Genomic DNA, 21,362 nt, shown 5'->3' on the forward strand with positions numbered 1-21,362 from the left:
GGCCTTCGCCGTCCGCAGGGTGAGACATCCGTGCGCAGCGAGGCGGTGGCGCCCGAGTGGAACGAGCAGCTGAGCTTCGTAGAGCTCTTCCCGCCCCTGACGCGCGGCCTCCGGCTGCAGCTGCGGGACGACGCGCCGCTGGTCGATGTGGCCCTTGCCACGCACGTGCTGGATCTGAGGCAGATCTCGCACCCGGGGCGCGCGGGTGAGCCTCGGCCCCTGGGAGCCCCAGCCCGCCTTAGGTTCCACCCGACGGCAGGCTCCGTCCTCACTTTGTTCTGAGTCCCGTCCACTAAACAAACAGTTCTCCAACCCTGCCCGGTCTTTCAGAGCCTCGCATGTCGCCCGCAGATTACAAACCGCGCCGTCGGTTGGCTCGGTTGACAAAACCCTGAGCCTAGCGGCACATCCAATAATCACTCCAGCCCAGGCTTCCTCTCAGTTCTGGCTCCGCCCCCAGGGCGATGGCTCCGCCCCCAGGCCTGGCCGCTGCCCCCGCCGTTTAGAAGTGCTTGCAGGCTGTGGTCCACAGCTGTCCGTCTACAGCTATCCGTAGACTTCCCCTTCCCTCCCAGAGCTACCGAGGCCCAGGCTCCTCCCACACTTAGAAATTAGAGGAGATGAGGGCGTGGCACATACACTGACCTAGTACCCACCTGCCCTATGCTCCCTCCAAAACAGTTCTTGCTCCCACAGCGGGGTTTAACCCCACCTTCGGCCCGGCCTGGGTGCCTCTCTATGGCTCACCCCCCAGCGGGGGGCTCCGAGATAGTCTTCAAAATCTCAATGAAGGCCTTGGCCAAGGCATCTGGTTTCGCGGCCGCCTGCTTGTGGCTGTGTCCATGGAGGTGTTGGAAGGCAGAGCTGAACCCAAGCCTCCTCAGGCCTCACAGAGGTCCAGGCTATCCCGGCTCACAGGGAAGAAGAAGAAAGCCAAGCGAGGCCAGGCTCCAATGGGGGTTCCGCAGCACCTGGATGCCAGCTCCAGTGCGGAGGTGCCTGAGATTCCTAGTGCGATGGAGGTGGAGGTGGAGGAGCTGCTGCCGCTGCCAGAGGTGAAGGCTGGGGGGCCACTTTTAGCTTGCCCACCAACCACAAGGAACAACTTCCTCTGGGAGGTGTAAACCGGATCCCAGACATTAAACTCCATAAGGTCTCCATTTGCGGGCCTGGGTGCAGACTGCAGTGTGTATTCATGTGCTCGTGTATGTACACCTGTGTGGGGGTGTCTGACCACCCAGAGGCGGGCCAGACAGGACTAGGCCCCAGGTCCAGGTGACTGGTGCTAAAAGGGGCTGAGAGGAAGGTAGGATACTCACAATGACTATTTTAGGCCTTTGGTCGCAATGTCTTTCTGTGGCTGAGGCTGCTCCCTGGAAGGATGGGGGTGACGCCAGCCTAACCCACCTTCCCCAGAACGCCCTGGCGCCCTGCGAAGATTTTCTGCTCTTCGGTGTGCTCTTCGAGGCCGCGATGATTGACCCTGCCTTGGTCTCCCAGCCCATCAGCTTTGAGATCTCCATCGGTGTGTGACCTAGCCTAACCCCTGAAGTCATGGGTCTGAGGGTGGCCACTCTGCTTCGGATCTTAGACCCCTGGAGGGGGCTGTTGACCCTCAGTACGGGGTGGATTCTGACTTCTATTGAGGCAGAAAAGTTGCGAGAGGGCTGGGACCCTCAGCATGGTGCTTAATGACTCTTGCTGCTCCGAGCAGGTCGCGCAGGCCGCCAGGAGGAGCAAATGGGCCGAGGGTCCAGGGCCAGGGAGAGAGCGGAGGGCGCAGCGGTGGAGGCACAGCCTCTGCTGGAGTCCGATGCAGGGGCTGAGGCGGAGGAGGAGGTGGGGATCCCAGCTCAGCGGCCTGAGCCCATGGATGGGAGCGGGTAAGTGCTTCTGGTAGCTGGGATGAGAGCCCTGGGAAGTCTTAGGGTCACGGCCCAGGATTGTCCTCCGCAGCTTCCGCTCCTCTCTGCCCGGCTCAGGCCGTACTTCTGCTTACCCCTGCGCCACCGCAAGCCGTGCATCAGCGTCTGGAGCTCCTGGGAGGATCACACATGGCGCCTGCAGAGCAGCAACTGCGTGCGCAAAGTAGCAGAGAGGCTGGTGAGGGCGGGAACAGAGCCCACCAGGAGAGAGGCGGGAAGTTAGGGGGCAGGAAGTTAGGGGGCGGGGCTTAGGGGCTTCAGGAAGACTGCAGCCCTTGAAGGGAGTGTTTGAGTAATGGTGTTGGTGAAGAACATTGAATATACCGTGGACTGTCGATGGCACTGGGTGGGCCAGAAGAACGAACAGGCCTGTCTCGGAGGAAGTACAGTCAGAATGGTCCTTAGAAGAGAGGATGGTGTGACTTCAGCTCACATACTTTGGACATGTTATCAGGAGGGATCAATCCCTGGAGAAGGACATCATGCCTGGTAAAGGAGAAGATCAGGGAAAAGAGGAAGACCCTCAAGGAGACGGATTGACACAGTGGCTGCAGCAATGGGCTCAAACATACCTACTCTTGTGAGGATGGCGCCACTGACCAACATTTCCTTCTGTTATACATAGGGTCCCTGTGAGCCTACTCCAGGGCACCTAACAGCAACAACTACTAAAAAAAAAAAAAAAAAAATTTTTTTTTTTTTAAACAACTACTAAAAAACTAGGGCAGGGTTAATGGCCGGAGCACCAGGCAGCTAGGACCTTGTTGGTTAAAGGCCAAAGGGTGGAGGCCAAAGAGCACAAATTCTGGTTACCTGAGGCCAGAAGTAGTGGGAGAATAGAGATTCAGAATTTCTGGGTCCAGGAAGGAGCTGGGTGGAGGAGATGGGCTATGGGGGGCCGGGTCCCACAGGAGTGGAGCCAGTAAGAGGCAAGAAAAGTGGAAACTTGAACGGGGCGGGGGGGGGGGGGGGCAAAAGGGGCGGGGCCAAGAGGGTGGATCATGAGTGGGCATGGCCCTGGATGGGGTGTGTTATAAAGGAGGTCCGATTCAGACTGTCAAGACCCTCAACTCTGATGGTCTCTCCCGGTTGTGCAGGACCAGGGGCTGCAGGAAACTGAGACATTGCAGCGCAGGATCGGACCCGGCGCCTGCACACGACTCAAGCAGGCTCTGGAAGAGCTGGTGGCTGGCGGCAGGTGAGCTGAGAGGCGCCTCTTCATTGTTGCCTGTCCTATGTGCCAACTCTAGGGTGAGGGATAGTCCTGGTGGCCGTCTGGACCTAAGGGTGCCTTGAAACTGCGTTTGTTCAGCATTTTACAGAAGAATGAGAAAGGATTGATTGTCCATATCAAGGGAGCTTGATGGAGGGATGCTGATGGAGATTACTGGCTGTTAGGCCACCCCAGATCCTTTGACCCTCTGTTGCCTTGCATTTCCAGGATGCTTCCTTTCCCACATTCCTAGAGGTTTAAGCCTTATTCTCTCTCCTCAAACCTCCCCTCATCCACTCCTCCACACTTCCAGGCGATGACCTTCTGTCCTACCTCACAGAGAAAATAGGGGCCTTGCCTTTCCCACATCCAAACTACCTTCTTGCCTGCATCTGCATCTATATGCCTTCTTTTCTTCCTGCTTCATCAAAGGAAGTATTTCTCCTATAGCCACAGCCGTGACCTTGATTTTATCTCCTCTCACCCAGTGGTTGAATTAGCTCTACAATTGTCCACTTTCTCTTCTGCATCATCAACTGGCCTCTAGTTACCACATCATTACCTTAAGCACATAAACATGTTCTAGTTGCTTCCATCTTTCACCTTCACTGCCCTGAATTTCACAACCTCCTCCAGGTACTTTAGTGTTTTTCTGATTCATTTCTCAAAATAGTTATTTGTCTATTTATTCAATGCATATTTATGGCACTTACCATGCCAGACACTGTTCTAGGTACAGGGAATAGCAATGAGAAACCATTCCTGTCTACAAAACTTTCTGAAATTTACATTCTGGTATGTTGGGAGTGGGGAGAACAGGGATACTTCCTTTGATATAACAGGAAGAAAGGAGAGCATATAGATGCAGATGCAGATGTTGTGTGTATGCAGCATAGATAATAAGCATGCAAACAAGTAGAAGAAATGTAAGCATGATAAAGACAAGTGTTAAGGGAGGAAATGAAGCAAGGAAGTGTTACAGAGAAGTATTGCAATTTTAGAAAGGATGGCAAGGGAAGGCCACTGTGAAAGTAATATGAAGAAGATGAAGGAGCAAACCATGTCTGTAAGGGCATCCTAGGCAGAGGGGACAGTGAGTGCAAAGACCTTGAGGTGAAAGTATGCCTAGTGTGTTTGAGGAAGAGCAAGAAAACCAGTGTGACTGGACCTAAGTGAGAGTAGATGAAGTTGAAGAGTCAGGGGAGAGGCAGTTCAAGTGGGAGCCTTGTAGGCCATTGCAATGACCCTGACTTATCTAAGTAAGATGGAGAGCCACTGAAGGTTTTGAAAAGAGAAGAGACATGCTGTAATTTACCCCTAGAAAGTATCAGTGGGACCCAAAAGAATTGAAAACAGGGACTCAAACAGATACTTGTATGCCAATGCTCATTGCAACATTATTAACAATAGCCAAAATGTGGAAACAACCCAATTGTCTATCAACAGATGAATGGATAAACAAAATGTGGTATATACATACAATAGAATATTACTCAGCCATAAAAAGGCATGAAGTTCTGATACATCATTAAACCTTGAAAACATTATGCTAAGCAAAATAGCCAGCCACAAAAGAACAAATATTGTAAGATTCCACTTATATGAAATATCTAGAATAAGCAAATTCATAGAGGCAGAAAGTAGATTAGAAGTTACCAGGGGCTGGGGACAAGAGAGGATGGGGATTACCTGTTTAATGGTGACAGAGTTTCTTTTTGGGGCAATGAAAAACTTTGAGAAATCCATAATGGTGATGGTTGCACAACATTATGAATATACTTAATGCCACTTAAAAAAAGGTTAAACTGGCAAATCTTATGATATATATATAATCACAATTTAAAATTTTTTGAAATGATTGATGGTGGCATAAGAGGTAGCAGGGAGATTACTAAGGAAGCCATTGTAATACTGCATGTGAGAGATGATGGCGGTGATGACTTGAATCTAGAGTACTTGCAGTGGAGTTGGAGAGCAGTGGATGGATCCAAGAGCAATTTTGGAATTTGGAGGTGACGCCTCAGGACTTGCTGATGAATAAGTGTGGAGGATGTAGGCAAAAAAAAAATCACAAATGACTTCCAAGATTTTGGTTTACATGACTGCATAGATTATGCTATTTCCTGAGATATGAAAAGCAAGAGAAGAAGGTCTGATGGGAGCAGAGGGGAATACTAGGAGCTCATTTTTGGACAGGTTAACTTTGAGATGCCTATTAGATTTGCAAGTGGACTTGTCAGATTGGCAGCTAGCCATATGAGTTCATTTATAAGAGAAGTTCTAGTCTGGAAATGTAACTTTGAGAGTTGTCAATATGTAAATGGGGCTGGATAAGATCATCTAGGGAGCAGAGGAAGAGAAGGCTGAGAACTGGAAAGCTCCAGCATTTAGAGTGGAAGAGAAGGAGTTGGCAAAAGACCTCAGTCAGCTAGCAAGCAGCCATCTAAGATGCATCAATTGGTCTCAACACCCCTGGAGCAAAGGAGAATGAAGAACACCAAAGACACAAGGTAATTATGAGCCCAGGAGACAGAAAGGGCCACATGAACCAGAGACTACATCAGCCTGAGACCAGAAGAGCTAGATGGTGCCCAGCTACAACCAAAGACTGCCCTGACAAGGAACACAACAGAGAACCCCTGAGGGAGCAGGAGAACAGTGGGATGCAGACCTCAAATTCTCATAAAAAGTCCAGACTTAATGGTCTGACTGACACTAGAAGCACCCCAGAGGTCATGGCCCCCAGACTTTCTGTTAGCCCAAGACAGAAACCATTCCCAAAGCCAACTCTTCAGACAGGGATTGGACTGGACTATGGGATAGAAAATGATACTGGTGAAGAGTGAACTTCTTGGATCAAGTAGACACATGAGATTATGTGGGCAGTTCCTGTCTGGAGAAGAGATGAGAGGGCAGAGGGGGTCAGAAGCTGGCCAAATGGACACGAAAAGAGAGAGTTGAGGGAAGGAGCGTGCTGTCTCATTAAAGGGAGAGCAACTAGGAGTTTATAGCAAGGTGTATATAAGTTTTTGTATGAGAGACTGACTTGGTTTGTAAACTTTCACTTAAAGCGCAATAAAAAAAAAAAAAAAAGGACCTCGATCAGGAGGGACAGTAAGGTAGTAGGCTGTAGGTGTAACTTTTCTGACCTTGTCTACCTCAACCTCTGTCTTAGTTACTTAGTGCTGCTGTAACACAAATACCACAAGTGGATGGCTTTAAAGAACAGAAATTTATCTTCTCACAGCTCTGGAGGGTAAAAGTCCAAATGAGGGTCTTGGCTGTGTTGATTCCTTCCTTGTAGGCAGCCCCAGGCTTTCCTCAGTTCCTTGGCTTATAGATGATCCTCACTTGGTGTCTATCTTCCTTGGCATGTGTGTGTTTCTGTGTTCATTCTGCTCTTTTTCTGACTCAGAAGTGATTAGATTTAGGATGACCTTGACTGATTAATTACATTATACGTGATGCTACATTAGGTTGCATTGTGGAAGGTAATTACATTATGAGAGATAACCTGCTATACCCAAGACTAACTGATTTTATCACGTGTAACTACTCCCTGACAGCAAATAGATTAGTGTTTGGCCAAACAACTGGGAACCATCGCCTAGCCAAGCTGACACATAAAATTAACCATCGAAACCTATCAGTGGCAGTTGACACAGTTCGTTCTACCCTCCTCCTTGAAATACTCTGAAGTTGACTCCCATCACCCTGTATTCCCCTGATTTTCCTTCTACCTTCGTGGCCATTCCTTCTCAGTCTCTTTTGCTGACTGCTGTACTTCTTGACCTCCAAATGTTTGTGTGTCTCAGAGCTTAGTCCTGGGGCTCTCTTCTCTGTCTACATTCTCTAAGTTTCCAAAAGGCCAACCACTTTTAACCCAATTTAATTCCTTGCTTGATGTTCTATACAGTACAGTTAAACTGTTTCCACTTTCACTTTACTGAAATTATTTTATTTGGCCCAACCCTTTGGCAGAAAAATTTCAATGAAAGACTTGATTAATCAGTTTTATGTCCATATCATATTTCACTGTTTATAGTTTAGCAAGTGTAGTTTTCTTTTGCAGCCGTTATTTCTACCAGATCTAATTTCCATGAATCCAATTTTGTGGATCTAAATCTTGTGAAGAAGATTTGATTCATCTATCAATTTTTAATCAATAACAAACATTAATAGTTTTGGCCCTTATTAGTTTTATTTTATGTTGATTATTTCTATCAATAGAAGTCTTAGAGCAAAGAGCATTAGTAAGGCAAAAGTGTAAGCTGTAGGAGCAGTATTAGGTTAAAAATCCTTGGAATCATTCACTTTATGTAATTTTGAAACTTTCCATAATGCAAAGTTAAAAAAATCATTGAGGCTCAAAATTGGCCCAAAATATCCTGTCTCAAAAATCATTTTACTTTGCCCAACAAATGTTTTTTGAGCATCTATTAGGTGTCAGGCCCTGAGGATACAGTGGTAATCAAAATGAAGTCACTACTCTCGCTTACTTTCTTTTTAGGGAGACAAATAAAAGAATACAACAGCATATAAGGATGAAGACAGTGGCAGGGACTATTTAGATAGGGTGGTCAGGGAAGGTCCTATGAGAAGGTGACATCTGAGCAGAGACCAGAATGAAAAAAAAGGAGTGAACCACGCAAAGATCTCAGAACATGCTAGCAGAGGGAGCAGCTAATAGAAAGGCCCTGAGATAGGAACAGGCTTGATGTATTTATGGAAGAACAAAAAGGTCAGAGTTGCTACAGGTATGTGCATGAGGGGGAGAGTAATATCTGATGAGGATGGGAGATAGAGGGAGCCAGATCATGTAGGGCCTAGAGGCGATTTTAAGGATTTTGTTTCTCACTCTGGGAAGAGAAGCTACAGAAGAGGAGTGAAATGGCTTGGAAAATCATTGAAAGACCATATCTGGATGCTGTACTGAGAATATTATGTAGGGGAGGGGGCAAGAGTAGAAACAGAGGGTACAGCTAGGAGCCTGTTGCAATAATCCTAGGTGAGAGATGATGGTGGATTGGACCAGGGTCATTCTGGAGAAGGAGAAGAGGAGAAAAGTGGTCAGAGTGTGGATATTTTTTGAAGGTAGGACCTATATGATATGCTGGTGGATTGATGTGGATGTGAGAAAAAGAAAGAGGAGTGAAAGATGACTCTGAAGTTTTGAGATTAAGCAGGGGTTTTTTTCTGGGATTGGAATGTTAACACTGTAATGGGTTTGGGGCTGTAATGTTTGCACTATCTTGTAGTCAACCTGGTAGTGATGTCAAATACAGCCCATCTCAGACTACACTGTGCATAGGAATCTCTTGGGGTAAGAATGTATAGATTCTGATGCAGTGGATCTGGAATGGGGCCTGAGAGTTTGCAGTTCTAACGGGGGCCCAGATGATATCAATGCGGTTGGCCCATGGACCACACTTGAGTAGCCAGGGTGGTGAATACTTTAATACTCATGAATTCAGGGGCTAAAAGGCCAGTCTAACCTCGATGAATTTGCACGTGGTCCAAGTACCAAAAAAAAACTAAACCAAACCCACTGACATCAAGTCAATTCCAACTCATAGTGACCCCATGGGATTCCAAGGCTATAAATCTCTATGGAAGCAGACTGCCACATCTTTTTCCCACGTGGTCCAAAGTAGAAAGCCATTTTTGAGTGAGAAAGGGTGCTTCTTCCGAGGACAAGACTGAGAGGGGTTCTGAGGGAGTCTGGGTGTAGGAGGCATGCCCCTAAAGGTCAATATTCTTTGACCCCACGTGTTGTGCACTCCTCTGGTCACCACAGACAGTTTTGCCGTGGGGCTGAACGCAGGACAATGACCCGGCCCAATGCTCTGGATCGCTGCCGAGGGAAGCTGCTGGTACATAGCCTGGTAAGGGCTAGGCCTGGGGAAGCGGGATTAAGAGGAACTGCCTGTGGCCCTCTACTCATGCTGTGTTCCTACCCTTCCAGAACCTGTTGGCAAAGCAAGGACTACGGCTCCTGCAGGACCTGAGACCAGGCAATGTGCAAGAGAAGGTAGCACTGGCCAAGAAGCTCCTGGCAAAACTGCGTTTCCTGGCCCTGGAGGTAATACCTTGTTCATCCCATTCCCCACCCCTAAATATTCTTGCTGCTAAGCTTTTGAGCTGTTCTCGAGATCTCTGGGCAGGGGTGGCTCAACATTTTTCCTATGGTATGATGTCAGGACCATAAGGCCCACTGCTCTGGGCACAGGACCAAGGTCCATTTGGAGCAGCTAAGGGTGTGGATGGGAGTCCCAGGGCCTGGCAGGGGATCTCTTTGGATGAAGATTTGAGGGTAGCTATGTTCCCTTAGCTCAAGCATAACAACACTTTTAAGGATGGCACAGGACCGGGCAATGTTTTGTTCTGTTGTGCATAGGGTCGCTGAGTCGGAACCGACTCGATGGCACCTCACAACAACAACAGGTTCCCTTAGGAGCACTGAACATGATATGTGCAGGGTGAAGGGAGTTCACGTTTTTAGAGGACTTCCTCTGTAGACTTCTGCAAATGTTATCTTGCATGATCCTCTCAACAACCCTGGGAGGAGGTTACCCCATTTGACAGATGCAGAAATGGAAGCTTAGAGAGGGAAAGTGATTGGTCTACCATGTTACATTTGGTAAGTGGCAAAGCTGGAATTCAAAGGCAGCTCTGCTTGATTCTGAAACTCAGTCCTTCTCAAAGGCACAGGATGTTTTGACTGCTTGGGTCAGTTTGTCCTCAGGGTCACATAGTAAGGAGACTAAGGCAAATATTATGTATCTCTGGAAAGAGACATTCCCCTTCTTATGCCAGACTCTAGAGTCATTCTGAGTCATTATGCTCTGTAGCTGAACTGGACTTTGTTGTGGATTTAATTTGATTCAGTCCACCTCTGGCTTCAGCTGTTTTGATGGTGGGATCAGGACTTTTCTTTCATTCAGTCCTAGGATTGGTGACCATGGGCAAGATTCCAGAAACCCACTTATGCTTTCAGTCTGTGGGGGATCTCTCTCTGTTTCCCAAACCACCCACTAGGTTCTTCAGTAGCTGGGGAGTGTTTTTTGCTCTCCAGTCCTGCCTCCCGATCCCTGCACCTTAGAAGATACCTTTCAGTCCTGCTTCCCCTCTCCTGGCCTTTGAAGAGTACCCACTCCACACTCTGAGAGTCCAGGATGCCTCAGAGAGATTTCACTTGGCTTTTCAGCTAAGCCTTCAACATTTGGTACTGAGTGCCTGGGAGAGGTTTCTTTTGGCTCTCCTGACTCACCCTTAGTTTTCAGTAGCTAAAATTCCAGAGGGCTACTGGTAGATTTCTCTTAGCTCTGCTTCTCTACCACCTACTTCAAAGCGTAGTTACTTTGCACTTGTGAGAAGACCCATGTGCTTCAGGGAGGATCTCTCAGCTCTCTTTCCCTGCTCCCAGCTTTGGCTCTTGGTAAAAACCATAGGAAAGAGTTGGTAGGTAGATATAAACTTACTTTGTGGCTGGAGTTCCTGAGATTCTAATTTGGCATGCTACCTCATACATAGCCATTAAAAAAAGAGTCTTAAAAGTAGTGTGGTTTCTCCTCATCTCCAATTATGACAGATTCCTTTTTTTTTTTAATCGGCTTTGAGATGTAATTAACACACCACACAGTTCATTCATTTAAAGTGTACAATTCAGTAGTTTTTAGTATATTCACCGATACAACCATCACCACAGTCAATTTTAGAACATTTTTATCGTCTCAAAAAGAAACTCTACGCAGTTTAGCTATCACTCTTCTATCCCCCATCCCCCTCAGCCTCTAGGCAACCACTAATCTACTTTCCGTTTCTATAGATTTCTCTATTCTAGACCTTCATATGAATGAAATCATATGTGAAGTTTGTGACTGATTTTTTTCACTTAGCATAATGTTTTCAATGTTTATCCATGTTGCAGCATGTATTAGTACTTCATTCCTTTTTCCATGTGAAAAATATTCCATTGTATGGATATACCATTGTTTATGCATTTGCCTGTTGGTGGACATTTGAGTTGTTTCCACCTTTTGGCTGTTAAAAATAATGCGGCTGTGAACATTTATGTACAAGTTTTTGTGTGGATATATGTAAGAGTGTTTTCTGAGGTAGCTGGATCATTTTACATACTCATCAGCAGTATATAAGGGCTCTGATTTCTCTACATCTTGCCCATTTACAAAATTGTGGGTTTTTTAAAAGATTGAATTGCAGGTGGTTTAAAATATATATATATATATATATCTTGAGTACCACTACTTTTTATGTATATTTTCTCCCAGTCTGTGGATTCCCTATTCATTTTCTTAATTTTTTTAATTTTTATTTTTATTGTGCTTTAGGTGAAAGCTTACAGCACAAATCAGCTTCTCATTTCAAACATTTATACACAAATTGTTTTTGTGACATTGGTTGCAATCCCCGCGTTGTGTCAGCACTTTCCCCCTTTTCCTTTCCAACTGTGCTCCCTGCGTTCATTCCTCCAGTTTTCCTGTTCCTTCCTGCTTTCTCATCTTTGCTTTTGTCCAGGTGTTTTCCATTTGGTCTTGTATACTTGATTGAACTAAGAAGCACGTTTCTCACGTGTGTTATTGTTTTATAGGCCTGTCTAATCTTTGGCCAGAAACCCTGGTGGCCTAGTGGCTAAATGCTACCCCTACTAACCAAAGGGTCGGCAGTGCAAATACTTCAGGCGCTCCTTGGAAACTCTACAGGACAGTTTTACTCTGTCCTATAGGGTTGCTATGAGTTGGAATGACTCGATGGTAACAGGTTTGGTTTGGTTTTTTACTCTTTGGCTGAAAGGTGCACTTTGGGAGTGGCTTCAGTTCTGAATTAGCAGGGTATTCGGGGACTATTGTCTCAGGGGTTCCTCCAGTTTCTATCAGACCAACAAGTCTGGTCTTTTTGTGTGCGTGTGTGTGTGAATTTGACTTTTGTTCTACATTTTTCTTCTACTTTGTCTGGGACCCTCTACTGTGATCCCTGTCAGAACAGTCAATGGTGGTAGATGGGCACCGTCTAGTTCTTCTGGGCTCAGGCTTGTGGCCTAATGGTATTTTTTGAGGAAAATTTTAAAAGAAGTCTTAAATTTTGATAAAGTCTAATTTCCAAATTTATCTAATTTTTCTTTATGTTTACAGCTTTCTGTTACCTGTTTAAGAAAACTTTGCCCTTCTCCAAATCACAAAGATATTCTTTGTTTTCTTGGACAAGCTTTATGGTTTTGTATTTTACATTTAGATCTTTGATTGTTCTCAAGTTAATTTTTGCGTGTGGTATGACATGTGGATAAAGATTCATTTTTTTTTTCCCACATGGATGTCCAGATATTCTAGCACTACTTGTTGAAAAGATTTCCATTCCCCATTAGATTGCTTTTTTTTTTTTGAAAATCAGAAGACTGTGTAAGTGCTTCTATTGAATTTTAATTTCATTTCTGCAAGTTCAATTATTTTCAAATCCACTGTTATTTTCTATATTTTCTTATTCCCAATAAATATTTGTCAAGTTTGTCTTTTGTTAAAACATAGTAAGCGGTGTTGTTTTTATAATGTCAGATGAATCCAGTATTACATTTTTTTTTGTTGTTCACTTGGTTTTGCTGTCTGTTTCTGCCGGTACTCCTTCATGGTATTTTGTTTCCTTCTGTGCTTTTGACTATAAACTTCTCGTTTTCCTTAAAAAATAATTTGTGGGAGGACTAATGGACCACAACTACCACAGCCTCCACCAGACTGAGTCCAGCACAACTAAGTGATGCTCAGCTACCACCACTGACTGGTCTGACAGGAATCACAATAGAGGGTCCCGGACAGAGCTGGAGAAAAAGTAAAGCAAAATTTAAACTCACAAAAAAAGACCAGACTTACTGGTCTGACAGAGACTGGAGAAACTCCAAAGAGTATAGCCCCTGGACACCCTTTTAACTCAGTACTGAAGTTCACCCCTCAGCCAAAAATTATATAGGGCTATAAAACAAACAATAACACACATAGTTCAACCATGTATACGAGACTAAGTAGGCACAGTAGCCCAGGGGCAAGGATGAGAAGGCAGGAAGGGACAGGAAAGCTGGACGAATGGAAATTGGGAATGTAAAGTCCAGAAGAGGAGAGTGTGGACACGTTGTGGGGTTGGCAAACAATGTCACAAAACAATATGTGTATTAACTGTTTAATGAGAAACTAATTTATTCTGTAAACTTTCATCTAAAGCACAATAAAAAAATAATAATAATTTGTGGGAATTCGTTCAGTCCTAGAATAAAGGTACATTCTTCCAGAAAGCATTTGACTTTGCTTTTGCCGTAGATCACCTTAAACAAAATTTTAATGTTTAGCACCACTCAGGCACTGTGAAAAGATCAGCTGTAGTTACATGTCCTCGGGAATAATTTCTAACCCCTACTATTCCTCTCGGCCAGGAAACCTTCCTTGTAGATTCCTGGGTGTGAGAGTAGGGCAGGTTTATTTATGGTTTACCTTTATTCCGAAGGCATAGTTCTTTGGGACTCTAGCTTTCTGGTGGTGGGGGTGGGGAGATCTCCTATTAACTCCTTTCCCTGAGTGGGATCTGAGCTTTTTAATTTGTTTTTAATTTGTTATTAGGTCATGAAAAACTCAGGTTTGGCAAATGTTCTTGTGGCAATAGTGTTAAAGCTTAAGTGCTCTGCTAACCTCTTTGGTTCCCATCTGCACTTGGTCTGGTAATTTTTTTACTCTTATTATCTCACCATTGCCTTTAGGAAAATATTTTACTCAGACATTTTAGTTGTCTTTATTGGGAGGTCAGTATTTGTCCCTTAGCTTATGATATTGCTGGAAATATCTGAAGTCTGGATGATGACTTTGAACAAGGGCTAGATTTGTGCTTTGTTTGCTTACTCAGTGACATTTGAAGGCCTACTATGTGCTAGGCTCTGTATTAGGCTCTGGAGATCCAGCCTGTCATGTTCCTTGCTGTTTTGGAGCTTAAGTTCTAGTAAGGGAGATATAACTCTGTAAATGAATAAGAAAAGTAATTCAAGTCTGTAAGAATCACTAAGAAAGACGTTATAGAGGCTAAGGGGGCGGGAGGGTAACTTAGTCAAGGATAACTTCTCTAAGGAGATGCCATTTAAACTGAGACCCAGAGGATGGGAAGAAGCTGGACGGTAGAGAATGGGTTGGGAGGAGAGACTGAAGGCAGGAAGACTGGGTATGAGGCTGTCACAATTGTCTGGAGAAGAGTTATGGTGGCATGGACTAGAGCAATGAGGAATGGAGAGAAGCGGGTAGCTGGCCAGATTGGATGTTAGAGGGGAAGGGTGACACCAGGTCAGATATTTGGCTGATGTGAAAGGGCATATTGTGGGGAACGCTGGAGAAGGATCAGGTTGGGAAGGAAGGAAAGGTAAAGAAATCAGCTGTACATTGAGTCTGAGATCATCTGAGGGGCACCAGAGGCAGGTGGCCACATGGATCAGGAGGAGGTCAGAGCTGGAGATGGATATTTAGTCCATTCATGCAGTTGAAGCTAGGGGAGCAGATGGTCTCAGCTCCCAATCCACCCCTGTGACCCAGTTTTCTGCCTCCACAGCCCCAGCCACCCCTCCCTGATGTGCTTGTCTGGATGTTCAGTGGGCGGCGCCGTGTGGCCTGGGCCCGGATCCCCGCCCAGGATGTGCTGTTCTCTGTGGTGGAGGAGGAGCGGGGCCGGGACTGTGGGAAGATCCAGAGTCTGCTGCTTACAGTGAGCCAGGGGAATGGGACTACGGGGGGGAGATGCTCATAGGGCAAGGGTGGGGCACTGAGGGTGGAGGTTCAGTGGTTCCCAACCAGGTTTCCCCAAACTGTTTTCAATTGCCCAAAAAGCTGGAAAGGAGATTGTGCCATTATACATATCAGCTTTGAAGTGAGCTACACACACAAAAAAAATTTGTTAGCTCTGGGCCTGCACCAGCCCTTTTGCTGACTAGGCTCTGACAGATGGGCAGGGTAATAAAAATGGAGAATGATTAATAAGTCCCTTAAAAAAAAAAAAAAAAATTTTTTTTTTTTTTTTTACAAGTAGAGCTGGAGAAGACACACAAAGGGGTCCCTAGTGATGAGAAGCTGTGAGCCTTGGGGTAGGAGACAGTGAATGTAAAGGTGTTGGGGATAGAGGGAGTGAAGAGGATGAGTGTGGTGTATGGGAGTGCAGACTCAGCATTATTTGGGGTATGGGGTTGTGGGGTGTAGGAAGTGAGAGTGTTAGGGCAGAAAGTATAAGGAATGGGAGCATAATAGATATTAGAGTGTAGGATGGAGGGTATCTTGGGTGGAGGTTCCTTAGATTAGAGAGCTGGGGAATAGTTTAGCAACGTAGAGAGTAGGGGTGTGCCTTGGGGGAGCAGCTTGTTGTTCTTAGATGTGGTATCTAGGGCCTTAACATACCTCTTCCCCATGACAGGCACCTGGGGCTGCCCCTGGTGAGGTCTGTGCCAAGTTGGAGCTCTTCTTGTGGCTGGGCTTGGGCAAGCAAGCCAAGGCCTGCAGCTCAGAGCTACCCTCGGACCTGCTGCCTGAGCCCTCGGCTGGGCTGCCCCAGAGCCTGTACCGGGACGGTGAGCACGGGGCCAGGGGCCCAGACTGCTATTTGCCCAAGGTGTGGGGCTAGGTGCTCAGCTGTGGGTTAGGAGTGGTCTGGGGTCAGGGACTCCAGTGGTCCCCTGAGCAAACGTGGCTCCTCCCTTCTCCCACACCAAGACTTCAGCTATTTCCAGCTCCGAGCTCACTTGTACCAGGCCCGAGGTGTATTGGCAGCAGATGACAGTGGTCTCTCGGACCCCTTTGCTAGAGTCCTCATCTCTACCCAGTGTCAGACCACCCAGGTGAGGGCTAGGATGGGATGTGGGTGTTTAGAGGGAGGGTTCTGGGAGAATAGGTGGGGTGGGGTCTGAGCTTCTCCCCCAAAGCCCCATCTAAGACTCTCTTCCTGCCCTGGATTTTCAGGACAGGATATTAGAACAGACTTGACTTAGAGGATGGTGCGGAACCAGAGGGCCTTAGCTGTAAGGGGTTGGGTTCTGGGGTTGACTTTCGGACTAGGCTCCCATTTAATAGGGAGTCACTAGTGGGAAGACAGGTAGGCTCCAACACCAGCCTGGAGGTTGCTTTCATTTTCATCACATTCTCACCCTATATCAAGTATTACGTTAGAGTTAGGGGTACTGACCTGGAATGTGTGTTGTAAGACTTCTTCTGACACCAGCTGTTACCTCCTTCCCTGCCTGGCCTCCAAGGTCCTGGAGCAGACGCTGAGCCCTCTGTGGGATGAACTCTTGGTATTTGATCAGCTGATCGTGGATGGGAGGAGGGAGCACCTGCAGGAGGAGCCTCCCTTGGTGGTCATCAATGTCTTCAACCACAATAAGTTTGTGAGTGTGGCATGGGTCCCACCTAGGTTCTGACCCTGAGTCCCCCACCCATGGCCCGTGAGCCTCTTCCCTTCTTGTCTTCATTGCCCGGCTCCCTGCAGGGTGCCTCCGTGTTCCTGGGCAGGGCCCTGGCTGCCCCGAGAGTAAAGCTGATGGAGGAGCCATACCAATGCCCTGACCTGCAGTTCTTCCCCCTGAGGAAGGGGCCCCGGGCAGCTGGAGAGCTCATTGCCACCTTTGAACTCATTGAACTGGACTACAGTGGACAGCTTGAGGTCAGAGTACCCTGGCCTCGCTGGCATAGGCTGCAGGCCCATCCTGTTATTCCATTAGGCATGAGCATGTCCCAGAGTTACCTTACCACGTCCCTTACCCCCAGAGAAAGCAGTTCAGAGGATTACCTCAGTGGACACCCTGGCCCCAGGGAACACTAGAAGAGGATAGACCCTAGGTTCACCGTGCCAGGCCTCCAATCCCAGAGAACCCAGCTGTGGGTTCTTCCCGGTGTCCCTCCATCTCTCATGCCTCACTCACCCTCCCTTCCTGTGTGTGGCTGATTTCTGAGACACCTGCCTCCCACCAACCGAGCCTTGCCCAGTTTCTCTGGATTTATACTCAAGTAGCCCTCCACATCCATCCTCCAAGCCCCCAAGCCTTCCCTCCTTTGGCCTGATTTCTCCTTGACCTCTGACCTCTTGCCCTTTGCAGCCCTCAGTGCCCAGTGATGTGGAACCCCAGGACCTGACAGCCTTGGTCCAGCCCCTCTCTAGACGCATGTGCCTGCCACCCAACGTGCGCCCGGTGCTCAGGGAGTTCCGTGTTGAGGTAGCACCAGGCACTCACAGACCCCATCTCCCACACTTGGATGTCCCTCTGTTGGGCACAGGTCCCTGAATCTCCCACTTCCCTACCTCAGGTGCTATTCTGGGGTCTGAGGGGCCTCGGCCGTGTGCATCTGTTTGAGGTGGAACAGCCCCAGGTTGTGCTGGAGGTGGCTGGGCGACGTGTGGAGTCCGAGGTCCTGGCCAGCTACCGTGAGAACCCCAATTTCACCGAGCTCATCAGGCATCTGACAGTGGTGAGGGCGCAGGCTGTGGGGCAAGGAGTGCTGGGCTGAGAAGTGAAAGGAGCAAATTCCCAGCTGGCTACCTTTATCTGGTTGTTGGCAAATTTTTTCTGTAAAGGGCCAGATAGTAAATATTTCAGGTTTTGTGGGCACTATGGTCTGTGTCACAACTACTCACTCAGCTCTGCCACTGTAACACATAAGCAGTCATAGGCAATATGTAAATGAATGAATATGACTGTGTTCCAATAAAACTTTATTCACAAAGACAGGCAGTGGGCTGGATATGTTCCATGGGCCAGAGTTTGCTGACCCCTGAATTGGTCCATGGGCCAGTGATGCTTTCTTGGCTCTATTAAATGAGTGGATTAGCCAAGCGTCATGAAGGATGAGTCCTGTACTTAGTGAAGGAATCTAGTCTCTGAGACACCAGGGGCTGAGAAGAAAAATACATTCTTTGTGTAATTTGTAATTACTGTAGGATGGACTTAGGGCCCTGGTGGTGTAGTGGTTAAGAGCTACAGCATGCTGTGGTTGCTAACCAAAAGGTTAGCAGTTCAAATGCACCAGCTGCTCCTTGGAAACCCTGTGGAACAGTTCTACCCTGTCCTATAGGGTCCAGATGAGTTGGAATCCACTCAACGGCAATGGGTGGGTCTGTGGTAGGGTAGACTTTGGTGTCAAATTCTGGCAGTGCCACTTATGAGCTTGTCAAATCACTTGTCTTATTTATAAGAGCTTCAGCCTTTCTATCTGTAAAATATGGCTAACAGGTACAAAAGAAAAAGGTTGGAAGGGAGTACACCAGGTGTCTCCTTGTAGGAGCGGTGTGAGGAGCCGTTGAGAGAAATGATCTTGGTGAAAGGGCTTTGTAAAATGAAAACACTGTGCCTGTGTGGCAGGGTCGCTGAGACAAAGCACAGTGGTTCCCGACTACTAGGTGGTCAAACCAACCAGCAAACAACAACAACAACACTATTTTATGACTGTTTCACATGCAGGAGTTTTCAGTTTGAAATCTTCACTGTGCTATAAGATGATGAAACTGAAAGCGGGTTGCTCGTTGAACTCCAAGGGGTGTTCTCTCTCATTTCTTACTTCATACTGCAAATGGGGGAACCCATACCCCTTTCACTTCAGTCTTTGTTTCTATCCAACTCAGCAAGAGGTGAGCTGTCCTATTTTGGGGTAAACTTCCCCCAAAGATAATTTTATAAGCATTAGTTCTTCAAAAGCTTTTTAAACATATTTCTCCTACAAAAGAAATATTGCAGTCATATGCCAAAATATTAGGAAAAAGAGGTCTTTGAATCTAAAGTGTCTCTTGTAGACAGCATGTTGTTGCATCTTGTTTTTTTAATCCAGTCTGACAATCTCTGCCTTTTGATTGCAGTGTTTGCTCTAGTCACACTTAACATTGTTATTGATATGGTTGGATTTATGTCTGCCATTTTGCTATTTGTTTTCTATATGTCTCATAGTTTTTGTTTCTCTGTTCCTCCTTGACTGCCTTCTTTTGTATTAAATAGATATTAGTGTACTATTTTAATTCTTCATTGATTTTTACTTAGTAGTTACTCTAGGGATTACAATATGCATATTAATTTATCACAATCTATTTCAGATTAATGGTAATTTAATGCCAGTAAAACGTAGAAACGTCTTCCCCTCTCTTTTGTGATATCATTGTTATATATACAGTGAAACCTGTGAGATCTGGAACTTGATGGGACTGTCTTATTTTTCTGAGTTTCACAAGTTTTCTACCTTTGACAGGATGCAGTCTTACCACTTTTCTATCACTTGTTTTAGCGGGAAATATTTGAGATTTCCTTCTCTGACAGGTTTCTGCCGTACACAGGTTCCAACCTTTCCAGATTTTACTGTATGTTTATAAAATAAACCTAGCAATACAGCATTATAATTATTGCTTTTTACTCCTTAGGAGCCATAGGTAGATGTAGAATTCTTGGGCTAAAGGCCATAAATATTTCCATGGTTCTAAATTTACACTAGCAAATCGAGCGTTGGTCCTTTACATAATAATAATAACAACCACCCCACGTGTTTGATAGCACTTTGTAGGTTCCAAAGTCCTTTTGTATCATGTATGGCATTCGATACTCACAATAATCCTTTGAATCTGGGATTGTGTTCCCTTTTCAGCTAGGGAACAGGCTCAGAAAATGCGATAACTTGCCAGAGATGCACAGTGAAGCCATGGCAGAGGTGGGCTAGAATGCAGACTTAGATTTCATTTTCCCACCTGCCTCTGCTGCTGCCTGTCCATCCTCCACAGTCTTCTCTATTCCCACCCCCAGGACTTGCCGGAGCAGCCTTACCTGCAGCCACCACTCAGCATCCTGGTGATTGAGCGCCGGGCCTTTGGTCGCACAGTCCTTGTGGGTTCCCATGTTGTCCCCAACATGCAGCGATTCACACTCCGGAGTCATGAGGATCCCCTCAAGGAGGAGGAGGAAGAGGAGGAGACAGGGGACCTGGTGCCCAAGGGACCTCAAGGTAAGGGGCCTTCCCCCTAGAGGCCACCAGACAGAAGTTCCCCTGGCTCCTGGCAGAGATGGCTCTAGGGGAGCCTACAAGGGACACTGGAGTCTGGCTTCTACTCGTCTGACCTCCTCATGGTGTCATTTCCTCCCAACCAGGACAGAAGTCCCTGGATTCCTTCTTGGCTGAGGGAGGGTTACCTAAATGGCTCCTCAAGGTGATGGGGTGTGGCAGATGGCTGGAGAAGGGGCTGGAGGAGCTTGGGTGGTGCTGGATTAGGGGGCCTTAGTCCTTTATCCCTCAGGCTCCCCTGAAGAAGCTCCCCCTGGGAGGCCTCCTGAATCAAGGCCCTGAGCTGGAGGAGGACATCCCGGATCCCGAAGAGCTTGACTGGTGGTCTAAGTACTATGCATCGCTGCAGGAACTCCAGGGGCAGGTGAGGCAAAGGAGGGTCCCAGGGTGGGATAAGTGGCAAGAAGAATGAGCTCATCAAACATGGAGCTCTGTACTTTTCCTAGTTCTTCATTACAGACATATTTCTCACCCTTACCACAATTCTAGAGCTGTGTTGCCCAATAGAAACATAATGTGAGCCACCTATGTAATTTTAAATTTTGTAGTACTCATTTAAAAAAAAAATAAAAGGAAACAAGTAAAATTAATTTTAATAATGTTTTCTTTCATATGTCTAAAATACTATCATTTCAACAAGTAATAAATATAAAAAACTTATTGAGGTATTTTACATTCTCTTTTTCATACTAAGTCTTACAGCACATCTCAGTTCAGACTAGCCACATTTCAAGTGCTTAATAGGCATGTGAGCTGGTGGCTACCATATGGAACAGTACAGAACTAAATGATAAACTAAAGCTTTGAAAGCTGTGCAAGTGGCTTACACAGCTAGAACTAAGGTTTCTCAACTCCTTATCCTGGAAAAGGGATAGATTAAAGAGGTGAAAAGGATGGGGAGGAATTTCTGATCTGTCCTTTGATTTCAGCGAAACTTTGATGAGGATGAAATGGATGATCCTGGGGATTCAGGTAAGAGATTCCACTTTCTTGCTCTTGCTGTGTCTCCCCCTAGACACTTCTAACTGGGACATTTCTGCTCTTCCTAGATGGGGTCGACCTCATTTCTGTGGATGGGGCGGCCCAAGACCAGGGTGAGGCTGAAGTTGAGGGCTCCATGTCCCGGAAAAAAGCAATTGCCACCCTGAAGGTAACTGGGTGTCAGGAAGAGGG

General features: G+C 46.5%; 1 protein-coding gene across 1 annotated transcript in view; it reads left to right on the top strand.

Annotated features, from left to right (window-relative positions):
• The window catches only part of LOC126067537 (fer-1-like protein 4), a 34,984-nt gene that overhangs the window by 5,106 nt on the left and 8,516 nt on the right, over positions 1 to 21,362 (top strand). Inside the window, exons 14-33 of the mRNA XM_049869550.1 lie at positions 19 to 205; positions 697 to 1,055; positions 1,417 to 1,525; positions 1,715 to 1,883; positions 1,983 to 2,103; positions 3,023 to 3,123; positions 8,936 to 9,023; positions 9,104 to 9,220; positions 14,728 to 14,880; positions 15,580 to 15,733; positions 15,876 to 16,000; positions 16,412 to 16,546; positions 16,648 to 16,821; positions 17,255 to 17,371; positions 17,463 to 17,624; positions 19,934 to 20,132; positions 20,276 to 20,334; positions 20,422 to 20,553; positions 21,119 to 21,161; positions 21,239 to 21,339. Of these exons, the coding sequence (XP_049725507.1) occupies positions 19 to 205; positions 697 to 1,055; positions 1,417 to 1,525; positions 1,715 to 1,883; positions 1,983 to 2,103; positions 3,023 to 3,123; positions 8,936 to 9,023; positions 9,104 to 9,220; positions 14,728 to 14,880; positions 15,580 to 15,733; positions 15,876 to 16,000; positions 16,412 to 16,546; positions 16,648 to 16,821; positions 17,255 to 17,371; positions 17,463 to 17,624; positions 19,934 to 20,132; positions 20,276 to 20,334; positions 20,422 to 20,553; positions 21,119 to 21,161; positions 21,239 to 21,339 (2,805 nt within the window). The remainder of the gene's footprint in view (positions 1 to 18; positions 206 to 696; positions 1,056 to 1,416; positions 1,526 to 1,714; positions 1,884 to 1,982; positions 2,104 to 3,022; positions 3,124 to 8,935; positions 9,024 to 9,103; positions 9,221 to 14,727; positions 14,881 to 15,579; positions 15,734 to 15,875; positions 16,001 to 16,411; positions 16,547 to 16,647; positions 16,822 to 17,254; positions 17,372 to 17,462; positions 17,625 to 19,933; positions 20,133 to 20,275; positions 20,335 to 20,421; positions 20,554 to 21,118; positions 21,162 to 21,238; positions 21,340 to 21,362) is intronic.

The sequence above is a fragment of the Elephas maximus genome, chromosome 25 (assembly GCF_024166365.1).
Source record: "Elephas maximus indicus isolate mEleMax1 chromosome 25, mEleMax1 primary haplotype, whole genome shotgun sequence".
NCBI lineage: Eukaryota > Metazoa > Chordata > Mammalia > Proboscidea > Elephantidae > Elephas > Elephas maximus.